Genomic DNA, 17,948 nt, shown 5'->3' with positions numbered 1-17,948 from the left:
AAATCCCATTTACAAAAACAAACGTGTGTGTGTGTGTGTGTGTGTGTGTGTGTGTGTGTGAGAGAGAGAGAGAGAGAGAGAGAGAGAGAGAGTACAACACATTCAAATGTAGAAAGGAATTTGTGCTTCTATTTCTCCACAGTTCAACATTCTTCCTTCTTGATGCAAAATTTGTCAATGTCTAGCTACACAGTACCATTATGAGAGTTCTTATGATTGCTGAGTATACAAAGACATCAAATAGCAATGGACTGTATGTCAACTTATTTTTATAGAAGATGTTGATGTTAGAGTGCAAATGTGCATCTCTCGCGTTGCACGTTTTAAAAATGTCTTACATAACTTGTACAGGATGTAATGAATAATGAACTGGGGCATGAACTATCCCATGAGAAGCCAAATTGCTTGTTTCTTTTACAATGGCATGGTTTCAAGTTAGCTTTGTAAGAGGGGTTGAGTATAAACTTTTAAGAGCACAAAATCACATCAGAAGTTGACAGCTACTTTTGGACATAACAAAAACAAAGAGGCGTTCAACTTCAGCTTTCGTTAATCCTCTTTGTGAGTAGGCAATGCTTTCTGATACTTCTGCTCTGCTCCATTCCACCTCATAGTGATCGCAAAGAGTGTGACCATGCTGTTAACCTAAGCCAGGTAAGGTGGCTTTTCAAAAAACATAAAATTGGCAACTATCATTGTTATACAAGCTCAGCTCTACTAGGTAAATGACATCATGAAGCTATCAACAACTGATCATACAAGAGTTGAAGCTTAATAGCTGTTAGCTCTCCTTTTCCATCTCTCTCTCTGTCTCTCTCTCTCTCTCTCTCTCTCTCTCTCTCTCTCGCACATCCTCACATCAGCTCAAGATTGAGACCGGTAGATTCAGAGGGATACCAGATAGAGCCAGAGACACAGTTACATTACATATGTCACTACAGAGTGTACAATGAGATACGGGGCCTTTTCCATTGCCTATTCAAAGAGGGTTTCGGTCCTTTATCTAGGGTCATGAGGACCAGAGATGTCTTGGACTATATCTACTTGAGTTACACAAACATAGAGACACTTTGCTGGGGAGAGCTAGAGAGAGACAGTCCCAGAGACAGATAACGGATTTCTTTTCACTAGATATGGGACAGCCAGAGGAGCAGCCACCGCTGTAGAGCTCAATCCACACTCAATCGACCACTACTGGTACTCTTATTGACCGAGCACTGGAGCTATGGAGATCCACACGACCACCACTGAGGAGAGGCACAGCATCGACGGAGACTACAGCAGAGGATTCGAGCTATACTCTCTCGATACCCAGAGTGCAGATGAGGATGGATCCTCACCATTTCTTCCCCCATTCTGTCATTGTTTCACACATTGTTACATCCAGTTTATTGGGTACCTAATGTATCAGCTGTCACATCCACACAGTTCCAGCTTGTACCAGTAGTATTTTTGTTCTAGTTCTTTTGTACCCAGGCATGCTATCAGATTCACTATTTTGTAACAGATTGGTCTCATAGGTCATCTTGGCCTCTTGAAGACGTTAATATAACATTTCATTTCATTTCTCTCTCTCTCTCTCTCTCTCTCTCTCTCTCTCTCTCTCTCTCTGACATGATGAGAGAACTAAGGAGAGAGATCCGGGGGATACAGAATGAGGAAATTCAGATCGTGAAAACGGAATTACGAAACCTAATCAAGGCCGAAGTAAATGTAACAGAATGAGTTATGCAGAAGAAACTCGATGAGGCAGTAGCAAGTTTTGAAGCACGGAGAACAAATATGGAAAAGCGCATGGGGGAAAAAGATGCAATAATCGAGGAGCTAAAAGAAGAACTTGCGGCTTGCAAATCTGCAACTAAGGAGAAGGGAGACGACCAACCTTCGGTGCTGAAGGAGCTCGAGGACATGAAGGATCAGATGAAAGCTCTACGGGAAGGAGATGAACAGAAATCGGAAACGGCATCTTCATGGGCGGAACGTCTTGTTAAGACACAAGAAAAGGTTGATGAAGCAGAGAAATGGATTGAGGATGCGAAGAAAGTGTTGGGGTATAAAGCCCAATGTGGTCGCCCAGGTAAGTGGGCGGGCCGCCAAGTATGTACACATATTCTTTTGTAAAAACCTAATAAGAACTCACTATGCTCTACACATTACAGTAGAGCAAGTTCACCATATCGTCATGCTCTTCTTCTCGCACTCTCTCTCGCGTCGCACTTCCGCTCGTACTCCTTCAACTGGTATCAGAGCTCAGATCGAGGCTCGGGGCAGCACTGCAGGAGGCTAGAGTCACCAGCTCAGATTGGAGTGAAATTCAACAGGCAAAGACACGGCCCCAAAATCTCGTGGGAAAGCCAGAAGGGCTTGGTGTTGTCAGAATTTCATTCTGAGGTCATCTCGGCCACCGTTCAGCTTCGACAAAGGTCTGAGCATGCCATTTTCGACTACGTGGTCTCGACGGGTGCAGATCCGAGGAAAGGCCGAGATTGAAAGTTCCTGTGGGAATTCCTCCTGTGTTTTGAACTTTTGCAATTTTGCCGTATGTACCTGCGGGCTGAAAATCTACGGGCTCGCTGTCACAGCAGCAGATGGGCGGGCTGAAAATCTACGGGCGCGCTGTCACAGCAGCAAATGGGCGGGAGGTGGGGGGAGTTTGTGCGCGCTGTCACAGCAGCAGGTGGGCGGGGGGTGGGAGAAACTTGTGCGTGCTGTCACAGCAGCAAGTGGAGGGGGAGGATCCGCAGTGTGAGGGGATTGTTTTCGTGAATTACAACAGCAGGCGGGGGGGAGTGTATGCGCAGCGTGATGGGTGCAGCAGGCTACGTGGAGAGATGGGTGCAGCAAGCTACGCGAGGTGGGTGCAGAGAGAGAGGAAGAGAGAGAGAGAGAGAGAGAGAGAGAGAAAATGAAATGTTATATTAACGTCTTCAAAAGGCCAGAGTGACCTATGAGACCAAACTGATACAAAAGTGGCGAGTCTGTTACAATGTCTCAAAAGTGTGAAAGTGTGAAAATAAATGCGAAAAACTAAATACGAAGTATTAGATAAACTTCTTAGGAGCATTCTGGGTGTCTGGCTAGAATGCTTCTAATCCTTTGTTGTAGTCTCCTCCGGTGAAGTGTGCTTCTGCATCTCGGTCGTGGTCGTCTCGATTTCCTAAGCTCAATCGCCCTATCAATGAGGGTGCCTTTAGTATGAATGTGGGTACTCCTTTGTGCTCGCTGCTGGCCTCTTGCTTCTCCTTCCATTCCTGCTTCTCTCGATCCGAAGAAATCTGTGATCTGCCTCTGAGGCTGTAGTGCTCTTTGTCTTTTCATTAGATTATCCCTGTGCCGATGTAGTTCCAGTAGGTACATGCCTAAGCACCTTTGATCTTGGTATTGCATGACTCTATCTAGAGGTCCAAAACCTTCTTTAAATAGGCAATGGAAACGCCCACGTATCTCATAGTATACGGTGCAATGGCATATGTAGTGTAATTCTGTCTCCGGCTCCATTCTGCATAACTTGCAAATTCTGCTCTCAGGTGGGATTCCCCTAAATCTGCCAAATTCAATTTCTAGCTGGTGTGAGGATGTACGAATTTGACCAATAGCACATCTCAAACCATGAGACAGGTGGGTATCCATGTAGCTCGGGCGAATTACAAAACCATCTTCAGATAGCTGTAGGAAGTTTTCTTTGTAGTCGGCCATCTTCGTGCCCAATTCCTGTGTAGGGTGTGCCCATGTCCTCTTAGTGTCCAACTGTATAAGATCCTGGCAAATGATTTTATTAATCTCCGTTCATGTGATTGCCAGTGATGGAGCCTCAAGAGAGTATTGGAAGGGGGGTAATCTTTCCATACTGAATCCGTGTCTCTGAAACCACGAGGACAGTTGCGCAGACCAGCATGATTTTTTTTTTCCAAGAAAAAGATCCTTATAGTAGTTAATGAAAGCTGCCCGAGGGCTACAACCACCTCTGCAAGAGAGGGCTACAACAAACATGATGGGGAGACTCTCCCAATGAAAGAACAACATATATACAATGAGACTAAATCAAGGGATGGGAGGAGGGAAGAGCCACACAGGTGGTCGGTAGTGCCAACTGAGCACACCCTGGACAATGGTGTAGAAAGGCCCAGGGCGCCAGAGTCGAAGGAAAGCCTCACGGAGCTCCCGCATGCGGTCGGAGCTGCCCTGTAGTCCCTCAAGCTTTCCTCTGAGAGTATGAATCAGCTCTAGCCAAAAGTCACGAACAGTCTCTGCTGGCACAGAGCAAGCCTCAAAAATGTGGAAACAGCGGGCCCGCCAGATGAACCAAAGTGTCAGGCCACTGATGAGCTCCCAACACTCCTCTCTCCTCACTGCACCACTCCTGTGGAGTAAGCTCTGTAGCAAGCTGGAGTGTAGGTCGCCCCCCCTGTATCACTATCATCCTGCTGGTGGAAGATAGCTCAAACTGAAGTGCCGGGCCCGTGAGAGTGGACCAAGCCGTTGCCCCCCAAGTGTACTATCTAGCCGTGGAGAGAGTAGGCATCAGCCGAAGAACTCGTAGCCAAACCTGCTGGGCCGAGGGACAGTCCCAAAGACAATGATGCTGACTCTCCACCAACTGGTCACAGGCTGCACATGCGGCCGAGAGACCACTATGCACAAGCCAGCTCCCTACTGCTGTAGCTCTGTGTGCAACCAGCCACTGAAACAAAGTGACGCGCCTCGGCTGTCTGGAGTCCCACAGCCTCTGCCAAAAGGCTGCCAAGAACTCGACTGTGAGGCCCTTCTCCTGCCAATGACGTGCTGCAGCGGGGCGGGCCTCTCTCTGTGCTGCAAGTATATGACGTCCAAGCCGAACAGTGTACTGAAAGAAGGGGACTCCTGGGTGGTCTGTAGAAGAGAAGGGGTCCCTCCATAGCCACTCACTAGGATCCCACTGTACTCGTGCCAGTGGACAACACTGCCAAGCCCATAACCTCCAGTGTCCAGTCTCAAGAGCTGCTGGGTCAGGGTCTATGACGCAAGTCCTCCCACAGATGCCCACAACTCGGATCCTCTGGAAACAACACTCTGCTACGTGCGGGGCCTCTACTGCAACTCGCTGTAATCGTCCCCCACCCTGAAGCTCGAAGAACAGGGCTGGGACAGTCTCTGAGCAGGCCCTGACTGAAATGAGAACCTCCAGTCATGTGAAGGCTCCCATCCACCGGGGTGCTACTAGCTCGAGAGGCGTGAGCCACTCAGTTGGAACTGACTCTGAGATGTCTTGACACATGCTCTGCATCCCTCTCATGCCCTGCAGCTGGAAACCCTGCACCTCCTCTGACAAACCTGTGAACTCTAGCCAGTCACCTAGAGAGCGCGCTGGACCTGCTGCCATGGGACCCCAGGAAACATGAGGCCGACTACCAACCAAGTGGCCTCTCTGAGTGCTAACCATGGGGTTCCAGACGAGGGGCTGCCGTAGGCGCTCCTCCGTGCACATCGGCTGTCTCGCTGCTCCAGGCCACGCCGTAAGAGCTCCCAAGAACGAAGCAAACTCACAACGAAGCGGTCCTCCAGTCTCCTGCTCAAACCAACCCGGCGCATCTCTGTAAAGATCCATCTGGTCGAAGATTGCCAAGGGCCTCCTGACTGAGGCACCTTGGCACGAAGCCTCTGCAACAAGAACTCCTTCCAGTGCTCCTCACCTGGAAGAAGTCCTCTGACTATGAACTTCCCAAGAAGGGCTTTGCTCTGCTGTGCTGGATCAATGATCCCAAGCCCTCCCTGAGAACAATGAAGCGTGATGACCGACCAAGCCACCTTGGCTCGGGCCATCTGAGTGTCACGTCCTGACCAGAGGAAGTTCCTGATCAGCCTTTCTACCTGGTTGATACAAGAACTCGAGAAGATCCAGCAGGAAATGATGTACCACATAGTCGCCAACAGCACCTGGTTGGCAACTACTACTCTACCAGCTAGCGTAAGTCGTGTTGAGCTCCAATGTAACAGCTTTCTCCTGATGGACAGGAGAAGAGGAGCAATCTGTTGCTCGGGAGACAAGTCCAAACCGACCTGACAACCCAAGTACCGAACTGCAGTCCCTGGGGGAATCCACCTGAAAACCTCTCCCGGCATCCAATCTGGCACAGGAGCACTACCAACCGAGAAAGCCACTGTCTTTCTCCAGTTGATCAATGCGCCCGATGCACAACAGAAGGTCTCCAAAGCCTGCTCACATCTGTGAAGATTGGCCTCCTGGCCATCTAAGTACAAGGCCGAGTCATCGGCAAACTCAGCGTCCAGTAGCTCATCTCCCCAAATAGGGAGTGCTAAGCCCCGAAGACCAACCGCTGTGACACCAAAAATCTGCTCATCGCCTCCGCATAGAACAGAAAGAGAAAGGGGGCAAGAGGACAACCCTGTCTGACCGAGCGTGTGAGCATGAAGCGCTCACCTCTCCCTCCTGCCAAAAGCACCTGACTGTGAGCCTGTCTGTACAAAGCTGACACCCCTCTGATCCAAGCATCTGAGAAGCCCATCCTGCGGAGAGTGCCCTCTAGAAAGTCCCGGTCAACTCGGTCGTATGCCTTCTCAAAATCGAGAAGAAGAATCACTAGGTCCTCACCACGGAGCCGTGCCAGGGCAGAAGCCTCCCAGAAAGTAAAGATGTTGTCAAGGATACTGCGTTCCTTGACAAAACCTGTCTGAGTCCCATGTATAAGGCTCTGTAAAAGTGGCTGAATCCTCAAACTCAGAGCCTTGGCAAGAATTTTGTAGGCTGAGTTGAGGATGATGATGGGGCGCCACTGTCGAATCTCATCCCAGGAGCCACCCTCCTTGGGAATGAGGTAGATCAGGCCCTCACTCATGCTGTCAGGCATCACTCCTGTGTGCAAAATGTACTGAAAAGCACTACAAAGATCTGGGCCAAGCAGGTCCCAGTACTCCAAGAAAAAGTTGGGAGTCAACCCATCCTCACCTGGACAGCTACCACGAGGGAGGGCCCTAAGAGCCGTGTGCAGCTCCTCAAGCTGAAGTGGCATCTCTAGCCTCTGGCGCATCTCCTCTGTCACAAGACATGGCATCTGTGCCCAAACCTGCTCCGTGCATGCATCCTGTCGCTCTGACTGAGGCTCAGCCGACAGTAACTCACGGTAAAAGTCAGTAGCAATTGCACGCATATCCTCGGGCTCACAAGCAACTGACCCATCGGGCCTCCTCAACTGAATGACCTTGGCATGCGAGTGCCGAGGTCCTACTGTCTCAAAAAAAGCACCAGTCACTTTGTCACCCACCTGAGTCCACTGAGATGCCTGTCGGTGAAAGGCAAACTCATGACGGCTCTCCTCTGTGCTAGCAAGCTCCTGTCGAGCCTGCTGTAACTGCTCCTCCAACCATGGACTGTCTGGATGCTGCTCCTGCATCCTCTGTAGTGAAGCAATGCCTCGTCTGAGACGCTGCTCCGCCTCTCTCGCTGCAACCCGGCGAGCCAGAGACTCCTGAAGAAAAAAGTGGCTAAGCTGAGCTAGGCCTGAGGCCACTCTCTCTGCAGGTGAGATCTGGTTGTCCATGCCCTCTGTCCAGAGAGCCTCTACCCTCTCTCTGAGTGCTGAGTCCAACAAGACCCTCTCTGGGATGCGTAGCATCATGCTCCCACTCCTCTGCCTGTCTACCACCGAGAGGATCACTGGTGCATGGTCTGAGAAGGATGTCCCTGCCAGGATGGATGCCCACTGATCCCCCCAAGTCAGTGAAGTGGTCACTAGTGTAGAAGCGATCTATCCGCGATAGATTCACTCCTCCCACTCTGCGGTCCAATCTAGAGAAGGCAAGACTGTCTGGGGGCCTCACAAAACCAGAGTGCTGCCATGTATCCGAGACCCTCAATGTCATACACAACCTCTTCCAAGCTACCAACTCGAGTCCATGCACAGTAGCATGGCTGCCCCCAATCCTGTCAGAAGGGTCCTCCAACATGTTGAAGTCCCCTCCTATACACCAATGATCGGCATGCGGCAAAGACTCAACGATCTATGACCAAAACTCTGCACAAGCACTCGCCACATTGGGCGCATAGATGTTCAGGAAGCCCACAAGGCCACCCTGAACCTGCATAGTAATCCACTGAGCCCTGCCTGGCACAATAATCCCTCTGCCCACAATGGCCTGCTGCAATGAGTCCGCAATAGTCATACATACCCCACCCTGGATGCCTCCATGTCCAAAAGCAGCTGACCAAAAGATATCATATCGTCCACGCAAAATCTGACCACATCGCCCAATGCGGCTCTCACACAGATGGTGCTCCTGAAGCATAAGGAGATCAATCTCTCCTCCCACAAGGCAGGGTTGAAGCTCCTGACGCAATCGGCCCCGCTGTCGCTGAAACTGGGGCCCACCTAGTCCCTGCACGTTCCATGAGACGATCCTCATGGGGAGCGAGAGAGAACAAATGTTGCCGCAGCAGCAAGATGGGCTATCTTCGAGGCAGGCTTGGATGGGGAGTAATCCGCATCCGAGCGTCCTCTAGATAGGCGTGACTGCAGTGAGTGCCTAGCCCAAGCCCAAGCAGAGCGAGCTGTGCGTAAAGCAACCTCCTTTGTTCAGGAGTCCTCATGAATGTATACATAGCAAGGCAAACACTACGTATCAGCAAAGAAGTACACCACAATGTGCCTACATCCTGCTGAGTCTAGGGTTGTCACCGCAAACTTGGCCAATGGCCACAAAGTCTGCAGCATATCTGTAACTCCAAGTTCTCCCATGTGGTAGAGAACTCTAAGACCTGTGTATGCAACTATCCCACCACTGAGTCGAGGGACCACTCTGTCTCAGCCCTACCACAGAGGGGGAAGGAGAAACCAACTGCCGAGTCCAAGGCCTATGTCCCCCTAGCGGCGAGGAATAAAACATGGACCCTGAAGCAGGCTGCCTCATGGTCTGCTGCGGAATCGTCGAGAAAATGAGTGAACCCGTAGTCAAAGAAGTCCCAGCGGCGTCGGATGTCAATGCTCGTCAGTCCATGAGAGATAGCTGCAAGGGAGGATGTCTGAATTTGCAAAGGGGGCCGCAAGAAGGGCTGACCCTCTCTCGCTAGGCGACTCATGGCAAAGGCGTTGCCAAGAGATCTCCTAGCCGCCGGAGAGGGACCAGTCTCCCGAGCCGACTGTGAAACTGGAGCAGGAGGGGGGGGGGGGGGGGGGGGGGGGGGGGGAGAAGGAGCTGGGGGGGAGCGGAGGAGAAGAGGGGCGGGATGGGACGACAGAGGTAGAGGGGCGAGGTGGAGAGGCGACGGGAGCAGAAGGCGGGGAGGATGAGGAAGAGGGGGGAACTCTGGGGGGGGGGGGGGGGAGCAGCTGTCGAGGGTGAAGCGGAGGTGGGGGCTGGCGCAGGGATCTCCTTCTCCTCAAGAGGACCAAAGCGGTTCCCCGTGGGAACCCACTGCTGTTGAGTAGGCACCTGAGGGCCACTCTGAGTGCCAGGCTGATGCTGTGGCCCCTGGCGTCGTCGGCCACGGGCTTGCTACCACCCCTCCTCCGCTGGAGCCCCAGGCTCGGAGGGTGGCTCTTCATTTGTGTGCTGTGCCGCTGGCTGTGGCTGCGGGCCAGCCATGGCAGGCTGGGGCTGAGGCTGTGGTGCAGGTCGCAACCTCCTCCGTGGACACGCCTTCGCTAGATGGTCCATCTGTCGGCAAATGAAGCACTGGTTCGGGAGGCCCGAGTACTCCACACTCTGTCTAAACCAACCCCCACTCACCCGAGGTAGAAGGATAACCTTCGGGAGCGTGTGGGTATCTCTGACCAAAACTCGAACTGAGGTCATGCCTGCCGCCTTGGCAACTACTGATGCTGCCGTACGAGGTGTCTCCAGGACAGTCCCAATGGCGGAGCCAATCCTAGAAAGAAGTGGTAAGTACTCCCTCCGTAAACCCGGAAAGCAGAGTGAGATGGGGATGTCTGCCTCCTCTACCAGAACATCCGAAGCCGGGTCAAAACCATGTCGCCACTGTCGAAAGTGGGCGCGTGATGCTCGGATGGCTAGTGGACTCATAGCTATGACCTTGGACACCATCTCGGAGGTCTCAAACTCAATCTGATAGTAACCCCGTCCGAGAATCTGGACATCCAAGATCTTGCCCACCTCTGCAAGAAGGCGGGCGTGGAGAAGGTCTCGCAGCTCTCCTCTGCTAGGTCGGGTGCCGAGAATCTTGCAAATGACCGAAGTCGCCTGCAATCGCTCTACCTCTGCGGCAAGGCTCGCTTGCTCTGTCGGCGAGAGAGCAAGTCGAATGGTGGGCTCAGCGGGGTCGGGCGAGGGGGCTTCTGACGAGTCCCTCTGTGGCAAAACTGGAGCCTCCATCTGTGTCTACTGCTGTGGCGTGAGAAGAAGGCAACGGGAAGATGTTGCAATGAGGCGCACAAAACTCTGCCCCAATGACTGACGCAGTGCTGGAGGGCTGAATTGCAACTAGCTCACTGGGCGAAGAAAAAACCACAGCGGGCAACGGGGGAGGGGGGGGGGGGGGCTAAAGCGATAGCAGCGTGTGGGAATGGCGGGGGCGGCAGTGGCAGCGGCAGCGGCGGGCATTCAGCGCGGGTGGGCAGGCAGGGGGCAGCGCGGGGCGGGAGGGTGGACAGCGAGCAGCGCTTTTTTTGGGGGGGGGGGGGGGGGGGGGGGGGGGGGGCAAGGCAGCGGGCAGCACCGGGGGGGGCAGCAGCAAGGAGCGCGAGGTTTCGCATACCAGCATGATGTATCTTCTTTCATTGCTAATTGTCGAGAGGATTCGAGGTCCAATCTAGTATATCGGCAATTGTTTGTATCCCATAAACCATGTATAAAGGACACTGATCTGGTAAGAGCTCCAATTTCTATCGGAGGGGCAGCTAGTTCCGCTCGGGTAATCGCGTGTGGTACGGAGGCCTTGGCTCTAATCATTCGGGAAATCATAGATACCAAAGGTCTCTCCATTGACTTCCAACTATCCTGATCCACAGATGGTCCCCAAATCTGGACCCCATAAAGCATAGCCGAAGCTACCACAGTATCAAAGAGCCAAAGTTTTGTTCGTGGTTCCTGAAACTGCACTTGTGAACACATCCTCTCCAACCCTCCCAAGGCCGCAGAGGCTCTGGACAATCTAGCATCGGCTGCTTTCTTAAGAGTAAACTTCGGTCCTGTAAATACCACACAAAGGTATGTGTATGCATCTGTGTACTCTACTGTATCCTGGCCATATGCAAATGTAGGTGCCGATCTCCTAACCCACTGCGGTGTGGTGTTAAACACCATAACTTTGGTTTTACCCAAATTAACCGACAGTCCGCTGTCCTCCGCGAATTTATGTAATGCATCTAACTGCCTCTGCATTCCATCTGGTGATTCTGCTATCAATACAATATCATCTGCATACAACAACAGAGGGATCCATGACCCTGCAAGTTGAGCACCTCTGTCACCCTCTCTATCAATGTAATCTGATACCTCATCTATATACATATCAAATAAAGTAGGGGACAGTGGGCATCCCTGCTTTACTCCAACGGTGGAATGAACAATGTCGGAATCCCCTTCTGGAGTACGTACATAACTAGTTCCTGACCCGTATAAGGCCATGATCCCCCAGATAATCTCTTTGGGGACCCCTAACTCTTGCATTCTGCGCATCAATCTGCCCCTTGGTACTGTATCAAAAGCTTTCCGAAAATCCACAAAGCAACAATACATCCTTCTCCCGCTTGCTCTTCCTTCCTCAATAATGGCTCTAAGCGTAAGAATATGATCTAAAGTGGAATAACCCCTCCTGAATCCAGCTTGCCCTGTTGCCCTTATGCCCTCATTCTCTGCCCATCTACTCAATTTTTGTTCCAGAATGGATGCGTACAGTCGGGTCAATGTGTGACCCACCATAATGGTACGGTAGTTCCCGGGTATCATAGGATCCCCTGACTTGAAAATAGGTACGATAGTAGATAATTTCCAAGATTCAGTAATCCTTCACACATGACCCGATTAAACAGACGAGCAAGGACTTCTGAAAGTAGATCCCTTGCATGGATCAGATGTTCTACTACTAAACCCTCACGATCATATGCTCTTCTTGTCTTCATCTTATCAATGGCTTTTTCCACCATTTCCGTAGTAAAGAAAGTACTGGTAACAGGGCATGGCTCTAGCGGATCTGGTAATGGAGGCTGTCCAGATACCGTATATAATGATGTTACATATTGACCCCAAATCTCAGGAGAAGTAATTGTCGGAGGCGATGAGTGCTCGTGAAATAAACGCCAGGCCTCATGTGAGTCATGACTCAAGAAGAGCTGATATAAATCCTTCTCCAGTTTGGCTAAAAATGCCCTTTTCTTGCGACGTACTATATGCCGAAGAGCAATCCGAGACTGCTTATACGTGATGATCCCAAGTGTAAGCTCTTTTTGGACCTGGGTTCTCGTCTCTCTGCATTCCTCGTCGTACCAACTGTTTTGAGGCATGTTCCCAGATCCTCTCTTCTGATCAGGCTGAGTATGTGGGTATGCCTCTTGTGCTGCTCCATGTAGTATCTCTGTTAGCTGAGAAGTAATCTCCTCTACAGTATATATTGGCTCGGCTGCCCACATCCTATTATAGATCTTTTCCACATCGACTGAATCAGTCTCTGGCGTGAAAGTATATCTTGTGTGTGTCTCCTTCCTTTGTACTTGAGAGGCATTGTATTGGAAGGAGATTGATTTGGTCAAGAGAGCATGATCCACTGCAATCCCAACCGGTCTGGGTCCCACCTTAAAGTCCTCGATACTAGAAATAAAGCTTGGTGAAGTCATGACATAATCCACTGTATTGGCCCCATGCCTGTGCGGGAAGCATGTGAATCCCCCAGATAAAGGGAAATTCTCTAGACCATTAAGTATGGCCAAACCATGTGTAGTTCCATTTCCATGAGATGTCTCCCATATTCAGTGTGTTCTTTATCCTGTGAGTTTCTAGTAAGCCCCTCCTGTGATAAATCCACTTCTTTGAGCATTTCCTCAGAAGTATCATAGAATACTGCTTGAGAGTTGGCCGTTCTGGCATTAAAGTCTCCTAAGAGAACGATGTCTCCATCTCTAGAGAACTCCCATATGTCATTATTCAATATGGAGAAAGGGGATTGTCCTTTAGGTGAGGAGTAGAATGATGTACTTGGAGGGAAGTAGCATATAGCGATATACAGAAATCTACCTGTCTCGGCTCTCATTCTCACCCACATATACCTTGCTTGTTCATCTTTCCTGATAATCTGTAGTAGTGGTTTCAGCTCCTCTTTAAATAAGACTGCTACTCCTCCTGAACCCCGGCTACCTCGTAGAGATCTCTTGTCTGGTCGACCAGCTGTTTCCCATAAATACCCCTTCACGTGTGGCATAAGCTGTCCCGGTATCTGGTGTGTCTCTGAGTAGAAAACTATGTCTCTGTCCCTAAAGCTGTCTTCAAAGGCACCTACATCTAGCCTATATGATCCATTACAATTCCATGCCGCTATCCGGAGCGTCGCCCCATAGGTCTCGCACCGTCATGATGAGCGCTTTTCCAGAACCACTACTTTCCCTCCTCTATAAAAGGCGATTTTCCCCTTTTCTCTTGCTGCCCTGATCTCTGGCATCAACTCTTGCATGTGTGCCACTTGTGCCAATGTAAGGTCATCTCCCAGGAAAATACCGGTTTTCTTAAGAGTTGGCCTCTTCTTTAGAACTTCTTACCTTATTTCTATATTCGGGAAGCGGAGAATAAGTGCCATAGTTTTTACGTTTCCCTTCTCGTCAATTCCTTTCTTGCCCACTCTCCATGCACTTGTGTGAGTAGGCTCTATGATGCCCATGCGTTGTAGCAGTTCCCTCACTTCTTCATCTACATTCTCTTTGTCTTTGACTCCTGTGACCCGCACATGCAGAGCCCGATTCTTCCTTTTTTGCTCTTCCTCAATGGTCATATTAATAATGGTGGAGGTAGGTGTGGTCTCAGGCATCTCGGCCTTCCCTTTTTGAAGGAGTACGAGCGGAAGTGCGACGCGAGAGAGTGCGAGAAGAAGAGCACGACGATATGGTGAACTTGCTCTACTGTAATGTGTAGAGCATAGTGAGTTCTTATTATGTTTTTACAAAAGAATATGTGTACATACCTGGCGGCCCGCACACTTACCTGGGCGACCACATTGGGCTTTATACCCCAACAACCTCCCACTTAAAGTCCAATGTGGTACTTTAAGTGTGAGAGAAGCTACTATACAAGCTAATATACAAGAGATGTAGAGAAGTGATGTACTACCCTACACCTAACTGCTTGCGAAAATGCGCAAAGCTCTCTGAGGGAAGTCCTTTTGTAAGTAGATCAGCAGGATTTTCTGTGGTGTGAACTTTGACAAGCTGAAGTTGCTTATCCTCGAGCATTTCCCTGATGAAATGATACTTCACATCCACATGCTTTGTCTTTGAGTGATAAAGTGGATTGCGAGTCAATTGTATAGCACTTTGACTATCACAATATAACACAAGCATCTCTTCTTTGATTCCCAAATCTGTTACTAGTCGATTAAGCCAAATTGATTCTTTGCATGCCTCTGATGCTGCAACATATTCAGCCTCTGTAGTAGACTGAGTAACACAATCTTGTAATCTAGAACGCCATGATACTGCTCCACCAGCCAATGTAAAGACATACCCTGACGTAGACCTTCGGTTGTCTAAGTCACTTGCATAATCTGAGTCTGTAAAACCCTTTACACTTAGCTCCCGACTCCCATAGCATATACGCATACTCTTTGTAGCTTTCAGGTATCTCAATATTCCTTTCACTGCCTCCCAATGTTTCTTGCCTGGGTTTGACATGTATCGACTTACTACTCCCACTGCAAATGCAATGTCTGGGCGAGTAGCGATCATTGCATACATCAAACTACCCACTGCAGACGCATATGGAATCTTATCCATTTCAGCCTTTTCTTCCTCAGACACAGGACAATCTTGTTTGCTAAGTTTCACATATGGTGGCAATGGAACACTCAGTGCCTTTCCCTTCTCCATATTGAAACGTTGCAAAACCTTGTCAATATATTCTGTTTGAGATAACCAAATCAACTTCTTTGATCTGTCTCTCTCAATGTGCATACCAAGTATATGACTTGCCTCATCCATGTCTTTCATGTCAAATGATTTTGCCCTCTTTGACTTTAAAGCTGAAATTTCTTCCAAGTGCTTGCCAGCAATCAACATGTCATCCACATACAAAATAAGGATCAGCCAACTACCATCCTTAGCCTTCTTTGTATATAGACAGTAATCGAACTCACTACGTTTGTAGCCTTGAGAAAGCATAAACTTGTGGAATTTATGGTACCATGCCCTCTGTGATTGTTTTAAGCCATAAAGACTCTTTAACAACTGGCATACCCAATCTTCCTTGCCTTTCTAAACAAACCCTTCTGGCTGCTGCATGTAAATTTCCACATCTAAATCACCATGCAAGAACGCTGTCTTGACATCCATTTGGTGCAACACCAAATCTAATATGGCAACCAATGCAAGAAAGCATCTCAATGTAGTCATCTTGACCACCGAGAGAAGACTTCCTCAAAGTCAATGCCTTGTTCTTGCTTAAAGCCCTTGGCAACAAGCCTTGCTTTGTACTTTGGCTGACTATCATGAGCGGTGATCTTATACTTGTAAACCCATTTCAAAGGTAGAGCCTTTTTGCCGTGTGGTAATTTAACTAGCTTCCATGTCTTGTTTTTATGCAGAGCTGTCATCTCTGACCGCATGGCCAATTGCCTATTCCCGGAGTCCTTCATTTGCACTGCTTCCTTGTAACATGAAGGCTCATTGCAATCAGTCAACATGACATAGTTCATAGATGGAACAAACCTATCAGGAGGTGTCACCAGCGTGTGACTACTATCTATCCTTTTTGTTGATTTCTTTCTTATTATCTATTTACTTTCACTTTTTGGAAACACCCCTCGGGAAATCTAACTGCCCTGCATTGCATAGCTAGTGTGGAACTGTCCAGAGGGAGTCCAGGCCTGAGGGCAAGAGAGCACTAAGGTTGGACAAGGACTATGGTTAGCCAAGTGGGGTCATTGACTAGCCAAAGTGGAATCCTTTGCTACAGAGGCTACATTTCAGTTCTGGATGTGGCCGCAGTGTACAAAGAGGGTCGGATGACCTAGAAAGATACAATGGCAGCATCTCCTACAATTTAGGGAACTGCTATTTTGGGACCTGAAAATGTCTTCACGTCATTACGTGCAGTTTGACATGGGGATCATTTTGTTACTCTGTGGCCAAGTCAACAGAGGCTGCAGGTGAGATATTTTTAGACCCGAGGGTCTAAAGCGGGAAAATGCACAAATGAGTGACACTTGGCACTCTGAGGCCAGTTTACTACTTATAGAGAAGGCAAAAACGTGATTTATAGCTGGGAGGCTCATTTTGCAAGTCTCTGTCACAGGTTAAGAGCTATGGAGTGCTTGCTTTCCCTCTTATGCACAGTGCGGTGCCAGGAGTGATGCCCTGCACGCTACGCACTGCCCTCTCTCTCCCCTTTGGCAGTATGTTATGCCCCTCTAGTGGGCTTTTCATTTGACCAATGTACAGTTGTGTGGGTTCATGCGCGATTGCCGAGGCAAGAGCCTCTTGCACAGGTACTGGATTAGCTAGCGGCTAATCCCCCCGCAGGTACAGGTGAATTCGGAGAGGTTTCACGCCAGAAATCTCGTCCGATTCAAAGGGCAAGTAGCCCTACAGGTGCGGGAGCTCGAGGACTTGCTAGGGATGCGACCGGCACGCGAAACGGAGCCCGAAACAGTGAATTACAGCCTGCTGTGTATTTTTGCAGGTTTAGGGTTTTGGCCCTAAACGGACCCTAATACCCCCAGGAGGTTCGGGGACGCAAGGGGACCGCTGTACAGGCGATCTGGCGCATTTTCAGGGCTGAAAACAGAGAATTCAGCGTGCTGCAGATTCTCGCCAGGTTTTGCAAAGTGCCCGTATGCGTCGGGAAAGTCAGTCAATGCGTGGGAATACTGACCGTGAAGGGTTCTAGTACAGTTATGCTGCCGAAATCAGGCTGGAACAGTGGAAATTCAGCCGAGTTTGTGCGGGGCAGCTTGTAGGGAACCACAGCGTTTATTCCCTCTTTTGAACAATAAAGAAATACCGAAAGGGGCGCCTAAGTTAGGGGCCAATCTGGTGTCCGTCTACTCATACAGGTGCAATCTAGCAGCCTGTATCCCTCTCCCCTTTGTTGTGTCTTGAAAGTACAGGTAAAATAGACGACTAATAATGGGTGAAAGCTAAATCAAGGTTTAAAGTAAAGTCTACCGCCCTTTTTGGATTGAACAGGCCGGTTTCATGGTTCCATCGACGGGATTAAATCACTTTTTCCCATAGAAGTGAGCCTTGGGCAGTTTTGGGCTTGAAGACACAGGGGATCATAGACGAGACACAGGGAATTGTAATTATGGCTGACAGACCAGATGATGTGACTGAAGAGGTTTCCTCTTCACAGGGTCAACAGACACATGAAGTGGGTGAGTCCTCAAGACCACCACAGACTGATGATGATATATTCAGGACCCAGTTGGCTACTGCTGTGGCTATGTTCACACAAGTAATGCAGAACCCAAGGTTTTTAGCCTTTCTGCAACCTCCTGTTCCGTCTCAGCAAGTTGGGTCACTGGATCATATTCAAAAGCCTGTTAAGGCTCGAACACAGGTGATTCATACCGCACAGTCAATGGAAACACCTGTACACTTGACGGAGAACATGCAGTCTCCACAACGTATGCCTAAGGTGCAAGAACAGGTGGCTGAGATGCCAGTTTTTCAAGCTGTACCAATTCAGCCCGCCACCTTTCAACAGCCTATAGCTGGTTCTAATGGGCAGGGAAGCAACTTACAGGCTATGCAACAGGTCTTCCCACCACCTTCAGTACACCCTGGCTATTTTGGAGGTGG

The 17,948-nt window shown here is 49.6% G+C and overlaps 1 protein-coding gene across 6 annotated transcripts in view; it reads right to left on the bottom strand.

The window, feature by feature from the left end:
- Window positions 1–238: 238 nt before the first annotated feature.
- LOC147431692 (uncharacterized) overlaps window positions 239–17,948 on the bottom strand; it is an 85,551-nt gene continuing 67,841 nt past the window's right edge. For 2 of the 6 annotated variants that reach the window (XM_086494202.1, XM_086494199.1), the window contains exon 4: window positions 239–637. In XM_086494202.1, the coding sequence (XP_086350328.1) occupies window positions 609–637 (29 nt within the window). In that variant the 3' untranslated portion in view covers window positions 239–608. Of the gene's footprint in view, window positions 664–17,948 lie in introns of all 6 variants that reach the window. The other 4 variants (XM_086494203.1, XM_086494201.1, XM_086494200.1 and 1 more) reach the window with 3 other exon arrangements.

Source organism: Adiantum capillus-veneris, chromosome 21, assembly GCF_014529385.1.
Source record: "Adiantum capillus-veneris isolate H3 chromosome 21, ASM1452938v2, whole genome shotgun sequence".
Classification (NCBI taxonomy): Eukaryota; Viridiplantae; Streptophyta; class Polypodiopsida; order Polypodiales; family Pteridaceae; genus Adiantum; species Adiantum capillus-veneris.
Note: the sequence above shows the minus strand (reverse complement) of the source record. Positions and strands in the feature narration are given on the sequence as shown.